Genomic DNA, 23,800 nt, shown 5'->3' on the forward strand with positions numbered 1-23,800 from the left:
TTACCCATCCCTGTTTTTTATTTTTTGGGGGGGGGGGGGGGGGGTTTGAGATGGCAGCCCTCCATCCTTCGGCTCCGTGAAGGTGGAACACCAACCACTGGCATCCCGCTCCGTGAATGCCTCTGTGGCTACTGCCGCTCCGTGCAGTGTTTTGCTGCCTTTTTATTCACATCCTCTAGACTTGATGGACTCACAGTGTTTATCCCACGCCCATTTGAAGTCCTTCACAGTTTTAGACTTCACCACTTCCTCCGGAAGGGCATTCCAGGCATCCACCACCCTTTCCGTGAAGAAATACTTCCTGACATTGGTTCTTAGTCTTCCTCCCTGGAGCCTCAGCTCGTGACCTCTGGTTCTGCTGATTTTTTTCTGATGGAAAAGGTTTGTCGTAGTCTTTGGATCATTAAAGTTTTTCAAGTATCTGACAGTCTGAATCAGATCACCCCTGCGCCTCCTTTCCTCCAGGGAGTACATATTTAGATTCTTCAATCTCTCCTCGTATGTCATCCGATGAAGACCCTCCACCTTCCTGGTCGCCCTTCTCTGTACCGCTTCCATCTTGTCTTTGTAGATATGGTCTCCAGAACTGAGCACAGTACTCCAGGTGAGGCCTCACCAAGGAGACCTGTACAAGGGGATAATCACTTCCCTTTTCTTACTCGATATTCCTCTCTCTATGCAGCCCAGCATTCTTCTGGCTTTTGCTATCGCCTTGTCGCATTGCTTCGCAGACTTCATATCATTAGACACTATCACCCCAAGGTCTCTCTCCTGCTCCGTGCACATCAGCCTCCCCCCCCCCCCCCCCCATCGAATGCAGTTCATTCGGATTTCCACTCCCCATATGCATGACTTTGCACTTCTTGGCATTGAATCTCAGCTGCCATATCTTCGACCACTCTTCCAGTTTCCTTAAATCCCGTCTCATTCTCTCCACTCCTTCCGGCGTGTCCACTCTGTTGCAGATCTTCGTGTCATCCGCAAAAAGACAAACCTTACCTTCTATCCCGTCCGCAATGTCGCTCACAAAGATATTGAACAGGACCAGTCCCAACACCGATCCTTGTGGTACACCACTTAACACTGCTCTCTCTTCAGAGAGAGTTCCATTTACCATCACACATTGTCTTCTGTCCGTCAACCAGTTTGCAATCCAGGTTACCACCTCGGCACTCACTCCTAAGCTTCTCGTTTTATTCACCAGCCTCCTGTGCGGAACCGTATCAAAAACTTTGCTGAAATCCAGCCAAGGAGCTGTATACACTTTCTATTTCTTACCTGGAGAGAGAGAGATGACTGGCAGCAGATGGCCCTTTGCCCTTACTATGTCACAGCCAACTCAGTTCAGTAGCTATTTTACTGAGCATGTGCAAGAGTTTATGCATGTGCACACTGCCTCATGAGCCCCTCTTTGTCCGAGCTACCACACAGACATGGTCCAGCCTCTTATAGTTGTGTGTGGTTTTGGTTTTGGTTTTTTTGTCCTTCATGCCCTTTTACTGCCTTGTACTTTCTAAATTTTCAGCTTTGCCTCAGCAGCTCCTCAAACTTTAATTTCTGGAAAACATTTTAAAAGAACTGTGCATGGAACTGCCTAAGATCAAGAAGTCCTCGGTTGCAGCTTTAAGGCTTGCATCTGTGTGCACTGATGCCCATCATGGATATATACGCTCTCCTCTTGCTGCCTGGTTGCAGACAAAGGTCCTCATATTGCTGCAGCTCTTGTCAGATGTCTGTAGGGCACACCACCGCCATGCCTGCAAAACAAAAACCTTCAGGAAGGTGGTAAGATAAAGCCTCAGATTGAAGCTTAGCAATAGAGCTGCTCATCCAGGAGCAAGGCATCATCCCTATCTCTCTCCCACAAGCACAGGAAAGCCCTCTCCTTCCCAAGCCATATGGCAACAGTTTCCAGATCTATCTCATGCCAGATGTTGACTATGGCGTGGAAGCATGAGGCACGGAGAAGAGCACCTAAACAAAGTGAGACCCCATCATATATATATGATGGTAGTGGTGTGCCCTACAGACATCTGACAGATAGATAGAGAGAGAGAGAGATATTATCTATCTTGCTCGCGCGCTCTCTCTCTCTCAATTGACAGGTTCCATTACTGCAGGACTGTGCCAAGGCAGGCCCCTCCTTTCCACCTCATCCTTTCGTTCTAGACCTCTCATGATCTTAAACACCTCTATCATATCCCTCCTCAGCCGTCTCTTCTCCAAGCTGAAAAGTCCTAACCTCTTTAGTCTTTCCTCATAGGGGAGTTGTTCCATTCCCCTTATCATTTTGGTAGCCCTTCTCTGTACCTTCTCCATCACAACTATATCTTTTTTTTGTGATGCGGCGACCAGAATTGTACACAGTATTCAAGGTGTGGTCTCACCATGGAGCGATACAGAGGCATTATGACATTTTCCGTTTTATTCACCTTTCCCTTTAATTCCCAACATTGTTTGCTTTTTTTGACTGCCGCAGCACACTGAGCCGACTATTTCAATGTGTTATCCACTATGACGCCTAGATCTTTCTTGTGAGGGGAGAGGTTTAATTCCTTATGATACTGTGCAGAGCAATTTCTCATTGGACTTGCAAGATGGAGTCCCATACATTCAGGTGACACTTTATCAAAGCTTTTTTAAAAGGTAAGACTATGTTTGAGGGAGTTTGTGATAAGGCTGACAGCATTGCCAGGTTCATCTCAAAAATGTATGCTATGTTGAACGAAGAGCTGAGAGTTAAAGCCAAATACATTCTTGCTTGGGGGAGAGATCTCCATGAGGTTATAGTTGATGAGACATCTTGTTGCTGCAATGACTGAATTGAGGTGGGAAGGGGCTATCAAGTAGATGGGAGGGAAACCCTTGGTAATTAAGAAAGAAGGCTTATGGTGCTGTAGCCTAATACAGCCTGGTTTAAGTTGGGAGCCTGAGGCAGTGGAAGTAAACAGCTGGGGATATCTATCCTGATTTATATGCACCAAAAACTTCTTGGCTGCATATAACCTGCATTTTTGCTATGAATTTTAAAATGAGAAACGTTTTAGCAGCTTTGCCCTTGTTAGTAGAAACTGTTCTCAGAATTTAAGCACACTTACTCACATACACCCCAGACTGAGGGAGGAGTCTTGCTGACTGAAGCATAGATATATTTTGAAGGCTGCAGCAAAATTACAAGCCACCTGACTAAAACTTTTTTTTTTATTTTTTGTTCCTTATTAGTCCCAGAGACTCCTGTGCTGAGGAAACAAATTTCTGCAGTTTCCTCGTCCTCTCCTGAGAGTGGAGGGAAACGCAAGCGCAAAATCCCACTCCTCCTCTCACGGCGAGGAGATCCGCTGACCCTGGTAAGCTATGTCTCTGTGCTCTCGTAATGGTGAGCTCCATCTCTTCTCACTTTTAGTCAGTGCATAATTGAAGGTGTCTGGACTGGAAAAATATTTAGAAAAGTAGGTGCCAGCCAAGAATTTTTTTCCTTTTCCTTTTTTCTTTTGCTTTTTCCTTCTGTTTGTTTTGTTTTCTCACAGGACAAGCAGGATGGTTGTCCTCACAAATGGGTGACATCGAGGATGGAGCCCAACCACGGAAAACTTGTCAAAGTTTCTAGAACTTTGACTGGCCCCTACTGGGCATGCCCAGTACGGCACCAACCCTGCAGCCAGCAGGAGTCCCCCTTCAGTCGTCTTTTTTCCGCGCAGCAGTAGCCACGCGGTTAAGGAGTTCTTACCACATTCCTGACAGGAAATTCTTCTTGAACTTCTTTCAAGTAAAAATCGCCCCACAGGGGTCCCTCTTCTATCTAATTTAGTCCGGTGTTTCGTTAAGTTTTTGGCCGGTTTTCACCGACTTCCGTCAAGTTTGGCCTTCACGGCCTGCTGGCCGTCTACCGTCCCGCGGCTAAATATTTTGACTAACAGCCATGGCGTCAGGGTTCCGTCTGTGCCCAGACTGTACGCACACCATGTCTATCACAGACCCACACAGAGTCTGTGTATTATGTTTAGGGAGTGAGTATGATGTCCTGACTTGCACCAAATGTGCCCTTATGACACCAAAAGGTTGCAAAGCCAGAATGGAGAAGATGGGACTCCTGTTCCATGCTCACACTCCGACGCCGTCCATCGCATCGACGTCTACGGAACCGGCACCGTCGAAGTCCCTCCATCGGCGGCAACCTCCCGGTGACCGGCTGCCATCGGCGTCTCCACGGCCATAGACTCCTGTCCCTTCCCCCGAAGATCGTGGGGATCGGAGGGAAAAGCATAGTCATAGACATCGCAAGTCTCGGACCATCGAGGAATCGAAGTCATTGACCTCGGTACCGTCCGAGCCGCCACCGAAGAAATCTCGATCAGAAGTGGCACCATCCACCTCTGTTTCTGAGACACTGAGGCAACCCTCTCCCCATCGGGGTTTGGGAGCCACGATTCCACCGGTGACGGTGGTCCCTCCGGCTCAGCCTCAGCCTCCCTCTTCCGCGGAGCCGGGTATTGTTACCCCAGGTCTCCGGGAAGAACTGGACCGGCTGGTCCAGGAGGCCATCGATAAAGCGATGCAACGGTTCCAGACTCCTTCGGCTCCGACTCCGCCACCGAGAGTGGAACCAGTCACCAACCAGATTCCAGCAGCGCTGGCACCGCTGCTCGCCCGGATGGAAGCGCTAATGACCGCCCTTCCACCGGTAATACCTGGGTCACAGACAGCACCGGTGCGCTCCCCGATGCCAAATTCATCGGGTACGGAAACACCGTATCGAATTCCTCCTTTGGGAGTAGTCCCATCGATGCCGTGTCGTCCATCGCCACCGATACATTCCTCCGGGGCGATACGTACATCGGCTCCATCGATGCCTTCGATGCCCGCACCGATGCTTCCAAAGGTATTCTCTATGCCTCCGGTGATTCCTTCGGAATTTTCGGAGCCTCAGCCGGGACCTTCAGGTATCCAACCCCCTCGTGGTCCTCCAGGTCAACATACTGACCCTTATGACACCTGGGGTGATGATACTTCCACAGACACCGATGATTTACCTTCACCACCCTCTCCTGCTGAAAGCAGAAAGCGTTCTCCCCTTGAGGACCTCTTTCACAAATTTTGTGAAGGACATGTCTGAGTTGGTCCCTTTTCAGCTTCAATCGGAGCAAGATGACAGGCACCAAATGATGGAATTACTCCAATTTTTGGATGCCCCAAAAGTCATCACTTCCATACTAATTCATCAGGTTTTTCTAGACCTTCTTAAAAAGAATTGGGAAACTCCTGGATCTGTTGCTCCAGTAAATAAAAAGGCTGACTCTACTTACTTGGTACAGTCAGCACCTGGGTTTCAAAAACCACAGCTACACCACCACTCAGTGGTGGTAGAATCCGCTCAAAAGAAAGCTAAAAGAATGAAGCCATACTCATCCATACCTCCTACCAAGGAGAGTAAGTTCTTAGATAGTATAGGCAGAAAAGTATACCAAGGAGCCATGCTCATTTCCAGGATAGCTTCTTATCAGCTATATACGACCCAGTACAACAGGGTCATTTATAAGCAGATACGAGAATTTTCAGATACCTTACCAGAACAATTCCAACAACATCTTCAAACCCTCGTACTTAAAGGATTTGAAGCTGGAAAGCATGAGATAAGAACATCTTATGACATCTTCGATGCTTCCACTAGACTATCTGCTACAGCCATCTCAGCAAGACGCTGGGCTTGGCTTAAGTCTTCTGACCTTCACCCGGAAGTGCAGGACAGACTCTCTGACCTGCCCTGTTTAGGGGATAATTTGTTTGAACAAATTCACCAAATAGTTGCTGAATTAAAGGATCATCACGAGACCCTTAAGCAGCTTTCATCCATTCCTTCTGACCTCCCTTCTAAACAACCTTTTAAGAGGGAGCTCAAAAGGTCATTCTTCCGTCCGCGGAAGTATTATCCCCCGCACACCAAGTCTAGATCAACGAGGCCATATCAAAAGCCTCCGCCTCGTCAACCTAGAAAGCAAAAGCCCACAACAGCTCCACAACCAGGCCCTGCGTCGGGGTTTTGACTTTCAATTGGAGAGCAGATGCCTAGTCCCTCTACCAAACATACCAGTAGGAGGTCGACTAAGCCACTTTGCAGAAAAATGGCATCGCATCACCACAGATCAATGGGTGCTAGCGATAATTGCACAAGGTTACCATCTAAACTTCCTAACTCTTCCTTCAGACTCTCCACCTCTGCAAGCGTGGAGACTTACCGACCACTCTGTTCTTCTAGAGCAGGAAGTTTCCCTTCTCCTCCAGTCAAATGCTATAGAACCCATTCCTCTCTTACAACAAGGACTAGGGTTCTATTCCAGGTACTTTCTGATCCCAAAAAAGTCAGGAGGACTTCGACCAATCCTGGACCTATGGGCCCTCAACAAGTACCTTCACAAGTACTTGTTGAGGGAAGTTCAAGATGGTAACCTTGGGCTCGCTTCTCCCTCTGCTGCAAAGAGAGGACTGGCTCTGCTCTCTAGACCTAAAAGACGACTATACCCACATTGCGATAACTCAGAATCATCGCAAATACCTCCGATTTCTAGTAGGCCAAAACCACTATCAATACAGAGTGCTCCCTTTTGGCCTAGCATCAGCACCACGAGTTTTCACCAAATGTCTCGTAGTGGTTGCAGCGTTTCTCAGGAAGGCAGGCGTCCATGTCTACCCCTACTTGGACGACTGGTTGATCAGGGCCACAACCCAGCAATCCGCTCAGTCTTCCCTGACCCTGACAATCCAAACTCTAATTTCTCTAGGATTTCTTGTCAACTACGAGAAATCCTCCTTACTCCTGTCTCAAACCTTATCCTTCATTGGAGCAGACTTGGACACCTTACAGGCAAAGGCCTTCCTTCCTCTTCAACGAGTCCAAACCCTGGTGTCCCTAGCTTGCCAGTTGCAGTCTCAACCCGCAGCAACAGCTCGCCAATTTCTCATTCTTCTGGGACACATGGGCCGCCTCAGTTTGTGACTCCAATGGCCCGTTTGGCCATGAGAGTCATGCAATGGACTCTAAAATCACAATGGATCCAAGCAATTCAGCCTCTGTCGACCATTGTTCGCATCACCGATGCGCTCAGTCTGCCTCTTGCCTGGTGGAAAAATCAGTCCAACCTCCTACAGGGCTTGCCCTTTCACCCACCAGATCCTCAAAACATTCTCACCACCGACGCTTCCAACCTCGGCTGGGGAGCCCATGTCAACGGTCTACAAACTCAAGGATTCTGGTCTCTAGAGGAAGCCAAACACCAGATAAATTTCCTGGAGCTTCGAGCGATCCAATATGCTCTCAGGGCCTTTCAAGATTGCCTATCAAATCACATAATCTTGATTCAGACGGACAACCAGGTGGCCATGTGGTACATCAACAAGCAGGGAGGCACAGGCTCCTTCCTTCTCTGTCAGGAAACTGCGCAGATTTGGGCAGAAGCCCTCTCCTGTTCCATGTACCTCAGGGCCACCTACTTGCCGGGAGTAGACAATGTGTTGGCAGATCGGCTGAGCCGTGTCTTCCAACCGCACGAGTGGTCACTCAATCCCTTGGTAGCGACCTCTCTTTTCCACAAATGGGGTTATCCCCACATAGACCTCTTTGCGTCCCCTCAGAACCACAAAGTGGCCAATTACTGCTCTCTCATTCGGACACAGCACTCTCGGCCCAGGGATGCATTCTCCCTCCCGTGGTCAAATGGTCTGCTTTATGCATTCCCTCCACTTCCTCTTCTATCGAAGACTCTTGTGAAGCTACATCAGGACAAGGGAACTATGATCCTGATAGCACCGCACTGGCCACGCCAAGTGTGGTTTCCCATACTCCAGGATCTCTCCATCCGCAGACACATTCCCCTGGGAACAGACCCGCATCTGATCACTCCAAACGACGGATGCCTCCTCCATCCCAATCTCCAAGCATTGTCCCTGACGGCATGGATGTTGAAAGGTTAGTCCTTCAACCACTTAACCTATCGGATTCAGTTTCTCGTGTCCTCATTGCTTCACGAAAGCCTTCCACAAGAAAGTCTTACTCATATAAATGGAAAAGGTATACATCATGGTGCACTTCGCAGTCCCTTGATCCCCTTTCCTGTCCAATTCCTAAATTTTTGGACTATCTTTGGCATCTGTCGGAATCAGGTCTAAAGACCTCTTCCATTAGGATGCATGTGAGTGTGGTAGCCGCCTTCCATAAAGGTATCAGGGGTGTCCCTATTTCAGTACAACCCCTTGTAACACGCTTTCTTAAGAGCTTGCTTCACTTGAAGCCACCTTTACGTCCTCCGGCCCCATCTTGGGACCTTAACCTGGTTCTTGGTAGCCTTATGAAACCACCCTTTGAACCTCTTCACTCCTGTGACCTTAAATACCTCACTTGGAAAGTGTTATTCCTTTTGGCTATCACTTCAGCTCGCAGGGTTAGTGAGTTACAGGCCCTAGTTACCTATCTACCTTACACTAAACTCCTGCAGGACCGGGCGGTACTCCGCACTCACCCTAAATTCTTACCTAAGGTAGTTTCGGAGTTTCATATTAATCAATCCATCATACTACCTATTTTCTTTCCCAGGCCCCACTCCAACTCCGGGGAACAGACTCTGCATACCCTCGACTGTAAACGTGCTCTAGCTTTCTATCTAGACCGCACAGTTGCCCATAGGAAAAGCACTCAATTTTTCGTTTCTTTCCATCCTAACAATTTAGGACAACCTGTGGGTAAGCAGGCTCTTTCCTCCTTCAGTAGCACACCTTCGATCGGTGCCGCTTCCTGACATCTGCAGGGCTGCTACCTGGAGTTCTCTCCATACATTTGCAGCCCACTACTGTTTGGACAAAGCTGGAAGACAGGATTCCATCTTCGGCCAATCTGTCTTGCGTAACCTTTTTCCAGCATGATGTACCAACACCCTTCCGCCTACCCGGTGGGGTGTGGATGTCCTCTACCAAATTCCACCTCAGTTGTTGTGCCTGTTGCACGCCGTTGGGTACTTTTGGTGCATGTTCGGACATCCTCAGCTCGGTACTCACCCATTTGTGAGGACAACTATCCTGCTTGTCATGTGAAAAGCAAATGTTGCTTACCTAATGTAACAGGTGTTCTCACAGGACAGCAGGATGTTAGTCCTCACGAAACCCGCCTGCCGCCCCGCGGTGTTGGGTTCGTTTTTCTTTTATTTTTAGGCACTGCCTGTAGCTTTGAAACAAGACTGAAGGGGGACCCCTGCTGGCTGCAAGGTTGGTGCCGTGCTGGGCATGCCCAGTAGGGGCCAGTCAAAGTTCTAGAAACTTTGACAAGTTTTCTGTGGTTGGGCTCCATCCTCAATGTCACCCATTTGTGAGGACTAACATCCTGCTGTCCTGTGAGAACACCTGTTACATCAGGTAAGCAACATTTGCTTTTTCTTTACCTTCTACCATCCCTGTTACTGGGTACACATTTCTCCAGCCTCTCTAAGTGGCCTTGCCGTAGTGGGCAGCTCCAAGCTGCAGTAACTTCTTCCTGAGCGTTGCAGTATGTGCTGAAGTGTTTTTAGATGTCTGGGTGACCTAGCAGCTGGAACATTTCCAGCCTTGCAGGGTGCATGGATTTTGGTTTAACTTGTGAAATTGTATGTTTAAGTTTTATTAACACTAACAGCAATACAAACAGTAGAAATACAAGAAAAAACTTTACAATTATCTCCCTGCCCGTATCAAAGGCATATACTTGCAAATCTTGGGTCAGTTGGCAGCCTATCAACTTAAGTGATTTCCAATAAGCACTACTGAATAATCCCAGAATTAGCACAAGAAACCTATTCGACTGCTTATTGAATGCAGCTAACTAGATCTGTATGATATAAATCTGCTTTGGCTCACAGGTGATGGTTTAAACTGGATGCATTTTAGTGTTTATAATATGGTTGGAAGAATCTTATTCCCTGTACCATTGTATAAGAGATTAATAATGCTACTTCAAAAGCCATGTACTGGATAAAAAAGAAAGCTGTCTGAAATCTCTTCCTTAAGCCACTTTAAAGTATGTGTGCAGTTCTGTACTTTAAAGTAGTGTATAACTTTTAGCCATATTGGAAGTAGGTATTCCCAGTAATATGTTTAGGTTGGGGGAAGAAAATAATGCATGCATAGTGCATTCTCTAATCTGTGTGTTCTTCTATATAGAAAGTACCTGTAGAAAAATCAGGTGCAAATGTCGCTGAGTAACTTTGTATCTGCAGCACAAAAGCTTGTGCATGTAAAATTCCTGCAGACAGCATCTGGGTGGGCTGTTTTTGAAAATTGCCCCTGCCTACCTTGTAGCTAGGCATATACTGAATGTGTTCTGGTTCATTGCAGCCACCCCCTCCCCAGCTGGGACGCAGCGTGACAGCAGAGGACTTGGATGCAGAAAAAAGGGCAGCAATTCAGCGTCTGAATAAAGCCCTGGAAGAGAAGAACAGTAAGAACTTGTCCATCCCTACCCCCAACTGTTTCAGCTGGGACTTCACAAAGCTGTTAAGAACAGAATTGGTATATGGATAAACAGTGTAATGGGGAATAGCCTAAATGGACTTAGCAAAGGGAAGTCCTGCCTTACTAATCTGGGATGGGTAAATAGGGAACAGATATTTACCTTTTCAAGCAAGCTGGGACTAGGACTCACTTCATGCAACTGGCAGATTGAAAACACATTGTAGGAAGTAATTTGTTTCCAATTTTTAAATATTAAAGCACAAATGCTTTGTAAAGAAACAGAGGGGAAATAACATCTCAGAAACAAAGCTTTCCTAAATATAAATCCTCAAACAATTTAGAAGTAACTTGGATGAGGGGGTAGAGAGAAAATGAGTAATACTAAGAATATACAGGAAATGGCAATAGCAAAAAGGGTCATATGCTCAGTGAATAAAATTCAAGGCTACTTAGAAGTAGTGGGAATAGGAGATGATAAATCTTACCTAGCATTCATAAGATTTGAATTTTTCAGGGGAAAAAATACTTTGACCGATATCCATGTAAATGTTTTGTTAAATATCTTAAGGTAAATGTAGTGCCTATATCCAAAGTATCTTTCCTTAGGGCTAAAACCCCCAATCCTTTTCTCCTGGATAAGTCTTGAGATGTCAGGAAAAAATCCTTATCTTTTTGGCTGAAAAAAGAAGCATCTAAATTTCTGAAATAGGACATCACATTACTAATGTCTGTCTCAAATACAAAAGAAACCAAAAGCGTTGCCCGTTCAATTATTTCTGGGCCAGTTGTCTTAAAAAAATGCAATCAAATTCAACATAGAAACACCACTAATGGGAATGAGACAGAGCTGATGAAGGAAGAAAAGAGAATTTATTGAAAATTCCGGAAGTAACTGATGGTTAGAAACTGGAGGTTCCAGTTAAGCCAATACTGTGTCCATTTTGGAAGTAGAAACAGCCAAAGCTTTTGCAAAATGTTCCATAAGTTCCCATGTAGTATTCAAGGTTACTACTGCCTGTTTAGCAAGCCAACACAGTAACTTGCACAGAACAGAGCCATCGGGAAGAACAAAGACCACAGCAACCTTGACAGACTGAAATTAAGGAGAAATCCTTGGAGCAGTGTCTCCATTCAAACGAAACTGGGAGAGTCCATGTGAGCTGCACTGGAACAGCCCCCTCAACCCCCACCCACATGAACGCAAAGGACATGTCAACAAGCATAGATGCTATTTCCCGGGAAGGAGTTGATCTCTGAAATGGAGGTGTCTTGTTCACAGGGGCTGAGAGATCTCATCGCCCTGGTTGGACTAATGCTCCTTTGATACCAACAATAGGGACTTCACCTTCGGGGATTATGGGCATAGTAGACACGAGTCACAAATTGTTGTCCAGGTATTAGAAAGTGAGGATTTATCCTACAGAGTCCTCTCAAACAGGACAAGCAGGATGGTAGTCCTCACATGTGGGTGATATCTGATGGAGCCAATCACGGAATACTTTTGTCAAAGTTTCTAGAACTTTGACTGGCACCTACTCGGCTTGCCCAGCATGCCAATAACCCTGCATCCAGCAGGGGTCTCCAGTCTCTTTTTTTTTTTTTTTTCCCCCCCCCACACAGCTATAGCCACGCAGATTTTTGGAGCTCTTCACAGTTCCTGACTGGAATATTTCCTCAGGAAATTTTCTTTATTTATTCGTTTTTATATACCATCATTCTGTTTAGCCATCACAACGGTTTACAGAATCAAAACAATCAGATAAATTATACATAGTTGCAAAAGAAGAAAACAATAATAGTGAAATGATAGGTAGAGGAGGATGGTGGGGTGAAAGAGGGGGAGAAGGGAAAGATGTAAAAAGGAAAGTAACAAATAGTATTCATCTTAAAGGAGGGCTTCATATTAAATTTCTGAAATTGTAATACTTAAGGTTGATGCCAGTTGTAGTTAGTTTTTTTTCTTGTTTGGGTTTGAATGGTTGAATTGGTTGTAGATGGATTGTTAAGGATGATCATTGATGTAGACTGTATGGAAGAGGAAAGTTTTTAGGTCCTTCTTGAACTTTTTAATGTTAGATTGAGTTCTTAAATAAGGCGGTAGAGTTCCATTTTTTTGGGGAAGCAATGGAGAATGCTCTGTTTCTAGTAGTTGATAGTCGAGCATCTTTAATGGGAGGAATTTTTAGACAAGAAGTGTTGCTAGATCGAAGATTTGTTCTGGTAATTTGTGGAGTGATTTTTAAACCAGTATGTTTATGATGATCAGCATGTATTAATTTGAGTGATCAGGATCTTATAATCTATTCAAGATTTAATAGGAAGCCAATGAAGCGACATTAGTATTGGGGTGATGTGAACATTTTTTTGTTCCTGTTAAAATTCTAGCTGCTGAATTCTGAAGAATCTGCAGAGGTTTGATGCTTGTTGATGAAGGCCAATCAGAAGAGAATTACAATAGTCTATTGAGAAAATTATAAGTTGCAAGACTGTTCTGAAGTCCATTGAATTTAAAAAAGGTTTTAAACGTCTGAGAACTAGGAGCTTATGATATCCTTCTTTAAAACTTGCAAAAGTTTTTCTCACAGGACAAGCAGGATGGTTGTCCTCACAAATGGGTGACATCGAGGATGGAGCCCACCACGGAAAACTTCTGTCAAAGTTTAAACAGAACTTTGACTGGCCCCTACTGGGCATGCCCAGCAAGGCACTGACCCTGCAGCCAGCAGGGGTCTCCCTTCAGTCTTCTTTTTTCCGCGCAGCAGTTGCCACGCGGTGAAAGGAGCTCTCTTACCATGTTCCTGACAGGAATTCGGTATTTTTCTTTCCGAAGAAAATTTGCCCCTCAGGGGTCTCCCTTCGACAAATTTTTGTCACCTCCGCGGAAACCGGTAAGTTTTTTGCCTTTTTTTCTTCGACTACCGTCGAATTTGGCCCTCGAGGCCTGTTGGCAATTACCGAGCCCGCGACTAAATTTGGCCTTAAGCCATGGCGACGGGGTTCCGTCGATGCCCGGATTGTACCCGGACTATGTCAATCACAGACCCCCATAGGGTTTGTGTTTTGTGTTTGGGTAGTGAGCATGATGTCCTGACTTGCACCAAATGTGCCCTAATGACACCTAAGGGTCGCAAAGCCAGGATGGAGAAGATGGGGCTCCTCTTCCATGCACCCACCCCAACGCCATCGATAGCATCGACGTCATCGGAACCGGCACCGTCGAAGTTGCACCACCATCGTCAACCCTCCGGTGACCGTCCACCATCGATGACTTCTCGGCCGTCGACTCCTGTCCCCTCCCCGGATGGGCGAGGAGACCGGAAGGACAAGCATCGCCATCGACGGCACAAGTCTCGGCCTGTCGAGGATCCACAGTCATCGACCTCTGAACAAGCCGAGCCACCGACTAAGAGGCCTCGTTCAGACTTGGCACAGTCCACGTCTCGTTCGCAGGCATCGAGGAAACCCTCACCCTCTCGGGGTGTGGGAGCCGTGATCCCACCGGTTACGGTGGTCCCTCCGGCTCTGCCTCAGCCTCCCTCTCCCGTCGAGCTGGGTATTGTTACCCCTGGTCTCCGGGCAGAACTGGACCAGCTGGTCCAGGAGGCCATCGAGAAAGCGATGCAAAGATTCCAACCTCCATTGGCACCGTCTCCGGCACCGATTCCGGCACCGCCACCGGCATCGACCCCGGCACCGACTCCGCCACCGAGGAAGGAACCGACCACCGAACCTTTGGTGGAAGCGCTGGCACCGCTACTACAACGTATGGAGGCACTTGTACATGCCCTCCCATCGATAATTCCAGTAGCACCGACAGCGCCATCGTCTCCGACTGGATTTTCATCGGCGGGAGAAACACCGTTCCTGATTCCCCCTTCCGGGGTGGTCCCATCGGTGCCTTCTCGTATATCTCCACCGATTTATCCTTTGGCTCCATCGGTTCCAAGACCGGCACCGACTCCATCGGCAGCACCGAAACCCTCGATGCCGTTCCCAGTACCGATTGTACCACCGGTTCCTCCAAGGTTTCCTTCGATGCCTTCGGATCCTCAACCAGGTCCATCGGGGCTTCAACCCCCAAGTGATCCCTATGATACCTGGGGTGGTGATACATCTTCTGACACAGATTTACCATCACCGCCTTCTCCTACAGAGAGTAGAAAAAGATCTCCTCCAGAGGATCTCTCCTTTATTAATTTTGTAAAGGAGATGTCCGAAATTGTACCTTTTCAGCTGCAATCTGAGACCGATGACAGACACCAGATGATGGAACTGCTTCAATTTTTGGACGCTCCAAAAATCATCGCTTCCATCCCCATTCACCAGGTGTTTCTCGATCTCTTAAAGAAAAACTGGGAATCTCCTTCATCTGTATCACCAGTTAACAAGAAGGCTGACTCCACATACCTCGTCCAGTCAGCACCAGGCTTTCAAAAGCCTCAACTGGATCATCGCTCTGTTGTGGTGGAGTCCGCACAAAGAAAAGCCAAGCGTCTCAAGCCACACTCCTCCACTCCGCCGGTCAAGGACAATAAATTCCTAGACAGTGTGGGACGGAAAGTGTACCATGGAGCTATGCTGATTTCTCGCATAGCCTCATATCAACTCTACATGACGCAATATAACAGAGCCATCCTTAAACAGATGCAAGATTTTGCTGACACATTACCTGACCAATACCAGCCACAGCTTCAGGCCCTTCTTAACAAAGGGTTTGAAGCGGGGAAGCACGAGATCAGAACGGCTTATGACATCTTCGATGCCTCCACAAAGGTTTCAGCTACTGCCATCTCGGCCAGACGTTGGGCTTGGTTAAAGTCATCCAACCTTCGCCCAGAGGTCCAGGATCGTTTAGCGGATTTACCCTGCTTAGGGGACAATTTGTTTGGAGAACAAATTCAGCAAATAGTAGCTGAATTGAAAGATCACCACGAGACGTTGAAACAACTTTCTTCTGTTCCGTCTGAGGTTTCCTCCAAACAATCACTTAAGAAGGACTCTAAGAAGTCGTTCTTTCGGCCACGCCGTTACTACCCTCCATCGGCCAGGCCTCGTCCAGCTCGATCCTCTACTAGGCCTCAGCCGCGTCAGCCTAGGAAACAAAGGCCTACTGTAGCCCCTCCTCCTGGGCCTGCGGTTGGCCTTTGACTCCCCTGTAGGGAACACATGCCAAACCCCTCTTCCAGACATTCCTGTAGGAGGTCGACTGTACCATTTTCTACAACCTTGGTTGCAGATCACCTCAGATCAGTGGGTGCTAACAATTATCGCACAGGGTTACCACCAACTTCATAACTCTTCCGGCAGACTCCCCGCCTCTTCAAGCGTGGAGTCTATCCACCCATTTGGCTCAATTACAACAGGAAGTGTCTCTTCTTCTGCAATCAAATGCTATAGAACCCGTTCCTCCCTCTCAATGAGGCAAGGGATTCTATTCCAGATACTTCCTAATACCAAAGAAATCAGGAGGACTACGTCCCATTTTGGACCTTCGAGCCCTCAACAAATACCTTCAAAAGAGAAGTTCAAAATGGTAACCCTAGGCGCGCTGCTCCCTCTGCTACAAAGAGGGGATTGGCTGTGCTCTCTCGACCTCAAGGACGCTTATACCCACATTGCGATCACACAATCCCATCGCAAATATCTACGGTTTCTCGTAGGCCACGACCATTATCAATACCGTGTCCTACCTTTCGGTCTGGCTTCTGCCCCACGAGTCTTTACCAAATGTCTCGTAGTGGTAGCAGCATTCTTAAGGAAGGAAGGTGTCCACGTCTACCCCTACCTGGACGATTGGCTAATCAGGGCCTCCACCCAACAGATAGCTCAATCCTCCCTAAAATTGACAATTCAAACTCTCCTTTCCTTAGGGTTTCTTGTCAATTACGAGAAATCTTGCTTAGACGCGTCTCAAACCTTATTCTTCATTGGAGCAGACTTGGACACCTTACAGGCAAAGGCTTACCTTCCTCTTCAGAGGGTCCACACCCTAATGTCCCTGGCTCGCCAGCTCCAGTCTCAGAACACTGCCACGGCTCGCCAATTCCTCATTCTCCTAGGACACATGGCATCCTCGGTTCAAGTCACTCCCATGACCCGACTAGCCATGAGAGTAACACAATGGACTCTACGACACCAATGGATTCAAGCTTTTCAGCCTCTGTCCTCCATAGTCACAGTCACACAAGCGCTGCGCCTATCCTTAACCTGGTGGACGACTCAGGTCAACCTCCTTCAGGGCTTACCTTTTCTTCCACCGGATCCGCAAGTAATCCTAACCACCGACGCTTCTCACATCGGTTGGGGAGCCCATGTGGACGACTTTCAAACCCAAGGGTTATGGTCCAAAGAGGAAGCCGAACACCAGATCAATTTCCTGGAACTTCGAGCAATCCGCTATGCGCTCCGCACTTTCAAAGATCATCTCTTTCATCAGATAATCTTAATCCAGACGGACAACCAAGTGGCCATGTGGTACTTAAACAAGCAGGGAGGCACAGGCTCCTTCCTTCTGTGTCAGGAAGCTGCGCAGATCTGGGCGGAAGCCCTCTCCCACTCCATGTACCTCAGGGCCACTTACCTGCCGGGAGTAGACAATGTATTGGCAGACCAGCTGAGCCGTGTCTTCCACCCACACGAGTGGTCACTCGATCCTCTGGTAGCGACCTCTCTGTTTCACAAGTGGGGTTCTCCCCGCATAGACCTCTTTGCGTCCCCTCAGAACCACAAAGTGGACGATTACTGCTCTCTCATTCGGAGCCAGCACTCTCGGCCGAGGGATGCATTCTCCCTCAAGTGGACAACCGGTCTGCTCTATGCATTCCCTCCACTCCCTCTTGTGTCAAAGACTCTCGTGAAGCTACGCCAGGACGGAGGAACCATGATCCTGATAGCACCTTACTGGCCACGCCAAGTATGGTTTCCAATACTCCAGGATCTCTCCATCCGCAGGCACATTCCTCTGGGAAAGGACCCGCATCTGCTCACTCAAAACGACTGATGCCTCCTCCATCCCAACCTCCAAGCCTTGTCCCTGACGGCATGGATGTTGAAAGGTTAGTCCTTCAACCATTTAACCTTTCAGATTCCGTTTCTCGGGTCCTGATAGCTTCACGAAAGCCTTCCACAAGAAAGTCTTACTCATACAAATGGAAAAGGTACACATCATGGTGCACTTCTCAGTCCCTTGATCCCCTTTCCTGTCCAATCTCCAAATTCTTGGACTATTTATGGCATCTCTCTGAATCAGGTCTTAAAACCTCTTCTATCAGAATGCATGTCAGTGCGGTAGCCGCCTTCCATAAGGGTATTGGGGGTAATCCTATTTCAGTGCAACCCCTAGTAACACACTTTCTTAAGGGCTTACTCCATCTAAAGCCACCCTTGCGTCCTCCGGCCCCATCCTGGGACCTTAACCTGGTTCTTGGTCGTCTAATGAAACCTCTTTTCGAACCTCTGCACTCCTGTGACTTGAAATATCTCACTTGGAAAGTGTTATTCCTTTTGGCTGTTACTTCAGCTCGCAGGGTTAGTGAATTACAGGCCCTAGTTACCTATCCGCCTTACACTAAGCTCCTGCAGGACCGGGCGGTACTCCGCACTCACCCTAAATTTTTACCTAAGGTAGTTTCGGAGTTTCATATCAATCAATCTATCCTACTACCTATCTTTTTTCCCAGGCCCCACTCAAACTCTGGAGAGCAGACCCTGCATACCCTAGACTGTAAACGGGCTCTAGCTTTTTACCTAGACCGTACAGTTTCCCACAGGAAGAGCACTCAATTATTCGTCTCTTTCCATCCTAATAAGTTGGGACAACCTGTGGGTAAGCAGGCTCTTTCTTCCTGGTTGGCGGACTGCATTTCTTTTTGCTATGAGCAAGCTGGCATTCCTTTTCAAGACCGTGTTAAAGCACACTCTGTGAGGGCCATGGCGACGTCAGTGGCACACCTTCGATCGGTGCCGCTTCCTGACATCTGCAAAGCTGCAACCTGGAGTTCTCTCCATACTTTTGCAGCCCATTATTGTTTGGACAAGGCTGGAAGACAGGACTCCATCTTCGGCCAGTCAGTCTTGCGTAACCTTTTTCCAACCTGATGTACCAACACCCTTCCCCCTACCCGGTAGGGTGCGGATGCCCTTTCCCAAATTTCTCCTCAGTTGTTGTGCCTGCTGCACACCGTTGGGTACATTTGGTGCAGGTCGGGACATCCTCAGCTCGGTACTCACCCATTTGTGAGGACAACCATCCTGCTTGTCCTGTGAGAAAGCAAATGTTGCTTACCTGATGTAACAGGTGTTCTCACAGGACAGCAGGATGTTAGTCCTCACGAAACCCGCCCGCCTCCCCGCGGTGTTGGGTTTGTTTTATTTTTACTTTCTAGGCACTGCCTGTAGCTTTGAAAATCAGACTGAAGGGAGACCCCTGCTGGCTGCAGGGTCAGTGCCTTGCTGGGCATGCCCAGTCGGGGCCAGTCAAAGTTCTGTTTAAACTTTGACAGAAGTTTTCCGTGGTGGGCTCCATCCTCGATGTCACCCATTTGTGAGGACTAACATCCTGCTGTCCTGTGAGAACACCTGTTACATCAGGTAAGCAACATTTGCTATATCCCCTAGGGGGTCTCCCTTCTTCACCATTGAACACAGTCATACGGTAAGTTTACCCCATTTTTTGGTCTGTTCCCGGTGGGGGACCTCTGTGGGCCTTCTTGGCACCGACGGTGACTGGTTTTCGTCTATGCCCGGACTGTCCAAACTATGTCAATCACAGACCCTCATTTGGTTTGTGTCTTATGTGTCAGACCATCGCACGACGTGGAGACGTACCAATTGTGCCCAAATGACCCCAAAGGGCCGTAGGCACGATTAGAAAAAATGGCGCTATTTTAACGCCCGTCTCCACAGGCGACATCGATCTGAGGCCAAAGACTCCCGATCGCTGTCTCAGTCCTTGGCATCTACGTCATCGATGCCGGAGTTGGGGAAAAGCGGAACACCGAGAGAAGCACAGACACAAACATCGAAGACCGGTGCTTTCCACTTCCACAGCGTCAGTGGAGCCATCGACTGAACCACCGAAGACCCAGGCCGAGGAGCGTTCCCTGCCCTCGAAGCCAGATGCACAAAGGCGTCCCGCGCCTTCGGTGGAAAGGGCTACCGAGACTCCACCAGGACCGGTGGACCCTCCGGTATTGTCCATGAGGCCTCCCACTCTGGACCTGGGGCTCAGCGCTCAGAGGAATTGCACCAGATGGTGCAAGAGGCAGTGGTCCAGGCTATCCAAGTCCTCCTGCGACCACTGACACCAGCACTGGTGCCTGTGCTGGAACAGACACCAATGCCTCTGGTGCTGCTGCCTCTCCTGGACAAGCTGGATTTGCTCATCTGTGCCCTGTCCGGGGCACAGAGAAAATCAGTTACCCATGGTTCCATAGACATCCATCCCGCTTTCATCGGGAGAAGAGGATAAGTCTGTGCCGAGCCCATCCCAGGGCTGTCGGGAATACCGCCACCGGTACAGACACCGATGCCATCGGTGCCCTTGCGTCCAGTACAGATACCGGATCTCGATTTCTTGATGCCAAGACCAGGTCCATCGATGCCGGCACAGATACCTGTAAGACCTCTACCCCCAGCTGCGCATAGATGCCAGCACAGATACCTGTAAGACCTCTACCTCCAGCCGGAGAAGTTCCAAGTTTTCCGCTTGGACCACCAAAGGATGCAGGAGATCAACCCTATGATCCCTGGATGGATGATTCAACAGAAGTTCTGTCTGAGCTGTCTCTGCCAGAAGATCTCTCCTTTATCAATTTTATAAAGGAGATGGTGGAGACTATTCAATTCCAACTGCAGACGGAAGAGGATTCCAGGCATAAAATGCTGGAAGTGCTGCAATTGCTGCAATTCCTGGATCCCCCAAAGGAAATCATGTCCATCCCAGTTCATGAGGTGCTGCAGGATTTGATGCAGCACAACTGGGAGCATCCTGGATCTGTTCCTCCAGTGAACTGAAAGACAGAAGCTATTTACCTAGTCAACCTTCCCCCTGGGTTCCAGAAGTCAATTAGCTCATTAGTCAGTGGTGGTGGAATCCGCCCAAAAGAAGGCCAAGCGTCCGAAGTCCCATTCCTTGGCGCCACCTGGAAACGAGCAGAAATTTCTCGATGCTTTAGGCCGCAGGGGGTTTCACCGGGCCATGCTCATCTCGCATATTGCCTCATATCAGTTATATATGACGCAGTACAACCATAACCTGTTTAAACAGCTGCAGGAATTTGGAGAGTCTCTTCCAGAACAGCTTCAAGACTAGCTGAATTCCATTATAAAGAAGGGATTCGACACGGGGAAAACATGAGGTCCAGCATACGATGTCTTCGACACAGCATACCGTTTATCTGCGGCTGGGATCAGCGCTCGCTGATGGGCTTGGCTGAAGTCCTCTGATTTCCGTCCTGAAGTACAGGATCGTTTGGCCGACAGGGGATAACCTGTTTGGAGATAAAATCCAAGAGATGGTGGCCCAGCTGAAGGACCATAGTGAAACACTTCGGCAGCTCAGGTGGAGTTTTCAGCTCCCTCCATGCGCCCGTTCCAACGTGAAACTAAACGGACGGCGTACAGGACCCAAAGGTAATTATCTACCAGCGACTCGGGCTCGCCCTTCCCAAAGTCTACATCACACCAGCGTCAGGCTCAGAAGGCTCAAACTCCTGCCCAACCTGCTCCTGCAGTGGGATTTTGACTTCCAACTTCAGAGCGAAGACCATCCCCCATTGCCCAAATCTACCTGTGGGTGGCCGTCTATGCTCAAGGCTACCATCTAAATTTCCTCTCCGTTCCGTCGGACACTCAACCTCGGCTGGGGTGGCCCTCTTCCAACAACTGTCACCAATTGCAGAAGGAGGTATCATCCCTGCTGCAAGCCAATTCCATAGAACCGGTTCCTCTTTCCCAGAGGGGGCATGGATTCTACTCCCGGTACTTTTTAAATCCTAAAAAAGACTGGAGGAATTCATCCGATATTAGATCTACGGGCCTTAAACCACTTCAGAAAGAGAAATTTTGGATGGTAACCTTGGGCTCTTTGCTTCCACTTCAACAAGGGGATTGGCTTTGCTCTCTCGACCTAAGACGCATACATGCACATCGCAATTACCCAGTCTCACAGGAAATACCTCCGCTTCCTGGTTGGGAATCAACATTTCCAGTTCAGGGTCCTTCCATTCGGCCTAGCGTCAGCCCCTCAGGTTTTCACAAAGTGCCTGGCAGTAGTAGCTGCATACTTAAGAAGACCGGGCACTCATGTCTATCCTTACCTGGACAACTGGTTGCTGAGAGCTCAGTCATCGGAAGGAGTTCTTCACTCCCTCCACCTTACAGTACAGCTACTACTATCATTGGGGTTTCTAATCAATTTTCAGAAATCCCATCTGCTCCCGTCTCAGTTCATCTCCTTTATTGGAGCAGATCTCGATACAATCCAAGCAAGAGCTTTTCTTCCCAGGAACCAAGCTCACACACTGGCATCGTTGGCGTGGGACATAAGGTCTCGTCCAGCCACATCTGCTCGTCATCTACTAGTCTTGCTGGGGCTTATGGCATCTTCAGTCCATTACCCCCATGGCTCGTTTAGCCATGCGAGTAACACAGTGGACATTAAAGTCCTAGTGGTCACAGGCACATCATCCAATGTCCAAGCTTGTCCACATCACCAGACAACTTCATCTCTCGCTGGCATGGTGGATCTGGGAATCCCATCTCCTTCAAGGTCTACCCTTCCAAGCTCAAGAACCTCAAATAGTTTTGACAACAGATGCTTCCACTTTGGGTTGGGGAGCACATGTCAACAACCTGCAGACTCAGGGAACTTGGTCAGTGGAGGAGTCGTAACATCAAATAAACTTTCTGGAGCTCCGAGCAATCGGATATGCTCTATCTGTGTTTCAAGACTGTTTGTCCAACAAAACAATCCTGATCCAAATGGATAACCAAGTAGCAATGTGGTACATCAACAAGCAAGGGGGAACCAGATCCTACCTTCTTTGTCAGGAGGTAGCACAGATTTGGGCTTTTGTTCTCTCAAACCATGCTTCTCAGAGCGACCTACCTGGCGGGTGTGGACAGTGTTCTGGTAGACTCTGTCAGGAATTTCAGCCCCACAAGTGGTCTCTCAATCCTATAGTTGCGGACAGTCTATTCCAGAAGTGGGGGTGCCCGACCATCGACCTCTTCGCATCTCTGCAGAATCGCAAGGTGGACAACTTCTGCTCTCTTCATCGCAGTCGTAACGTTCCACCTCGGGACGCGTTCACCCTGTTCTGGAAGGAAGGCCTCCTTGATGCCTACCCACCACTTCCTCATCAGCAAGACTCTCTCGTGAAGCTACACACAGACAGGGGTCTAATGATTCTCATAGCCCCCCTACTGGCCACGTCAGGCTTGGTTTCCCATCCTTCGGTATCTCTCATTGTGTCCAGATTCCTCTAGGCTTGGACCCGTCCCTCATATCTGAGGAACGGCCAATTGCGCCACCCCAACCTTCAAGCCTTGTCACTGATGGCTTGGATGTTGAAAGGTTGATCCTACAGCCTCTCAATCTTTCAGAATCTGTATCTCAGGTCCTAGTAGCTTCACGAAAGCCTTCTACTAGAAAGTCTTATTTGAAATGGAAAAGATTTTCGTTGTGGTTTACTTCAAAGGAGTTAAATCCTTTTACCTGCCCCACAAATCAGTTTTTAGACTACCTCTGGCACCTCTCGGAGTCGGGTTTACAAACCTCCTCCATCAGAGTGCATGTCAGTGCGGTGGCCACCTTCCATAAGGGGTTCAGGGGATGTCTCTATCTAGACACAGCCCCTGGTGGTGTGCTTTATGAAGGGCTTGCTTCACCTGAAGCCTCCTCTCCGTCCACTGGCCCTGTCTTGGGACCTTAATGTGGTTTTAGTGCAGCTCATGAAACCTCCATTTGAGCCTCTGCATTCCTGCGAGTTGCAGCATATCACTTGGAAGGTCCTTTTCCTTCTGGCGTTAACATCTGCTCGCAGGATCAGTGAACTGCAGGTGCTGGTTACATACCCTCCTTACACGAAATTTTTTCATGATCGGGTGGTCCTTCGCACTCATCCTAAATTTATACCAAAAGTGGTATCTGAGTTTCATTTAACAGTTAAGAGGTAGAATTTGTTGCTTAAGGATGTATAGGTTAGTGGATAGCTAGGTTTTAAGGGTTTTGGACAACCTATCTGGAGGGCAGGTTCATTAATAGCTGTTAGCCAGGTAGAGTATGGTATTATCACATCTTAATTCTGGGAATGAGCAATAGGAAATGGGT

At 48.2% G+C, this 23,800-nt stretch overlaps 1 protein-coding gene across 3 annotated transcripts in view; it reads left to right on the plus strand.

Annotated features, from left to right (window-relative positions):
* The window catches only part of POM121 (POM121 transmembrane nucleoporin), a 113,691-nt gene that overhangs the window by 57,401 nt on the left and 32,490 nt on the right, over positions 1–23,800 (plus strand). For all 3 annotated transcript variants that reach the window (XM_029612947.1, XM_029612946.1, XM_029612948.1), the window contains exons 8-9: positions 3,223–3,347; positions 10,351–10,453. In XM_029612947.1, the coding sequence (XP_029468807.1) occupies positions 3,223–3,347; positions 10,351–10,453 (228 nt within the window). The remainder of the gene's footprint in view (positions 1–3,222; positions 3,348–10,350; positions 10,454–23,800) is intronic.

The sequence above is a fragment of the Rhinatrema bivittatum genome, chromosome 8, assembly GCF_901001135.1.
Source record: "Rhinatrema bivittatum chromosome 8, aRhiBiv1.1, whole genome shotgun sequence".
NCBI lineage: Eukaryota > Metazoa > Chordata > Amphibia > Gymnophiona > Rhinatrematidae > Rhinatrema > Rhinatrema bivittatum.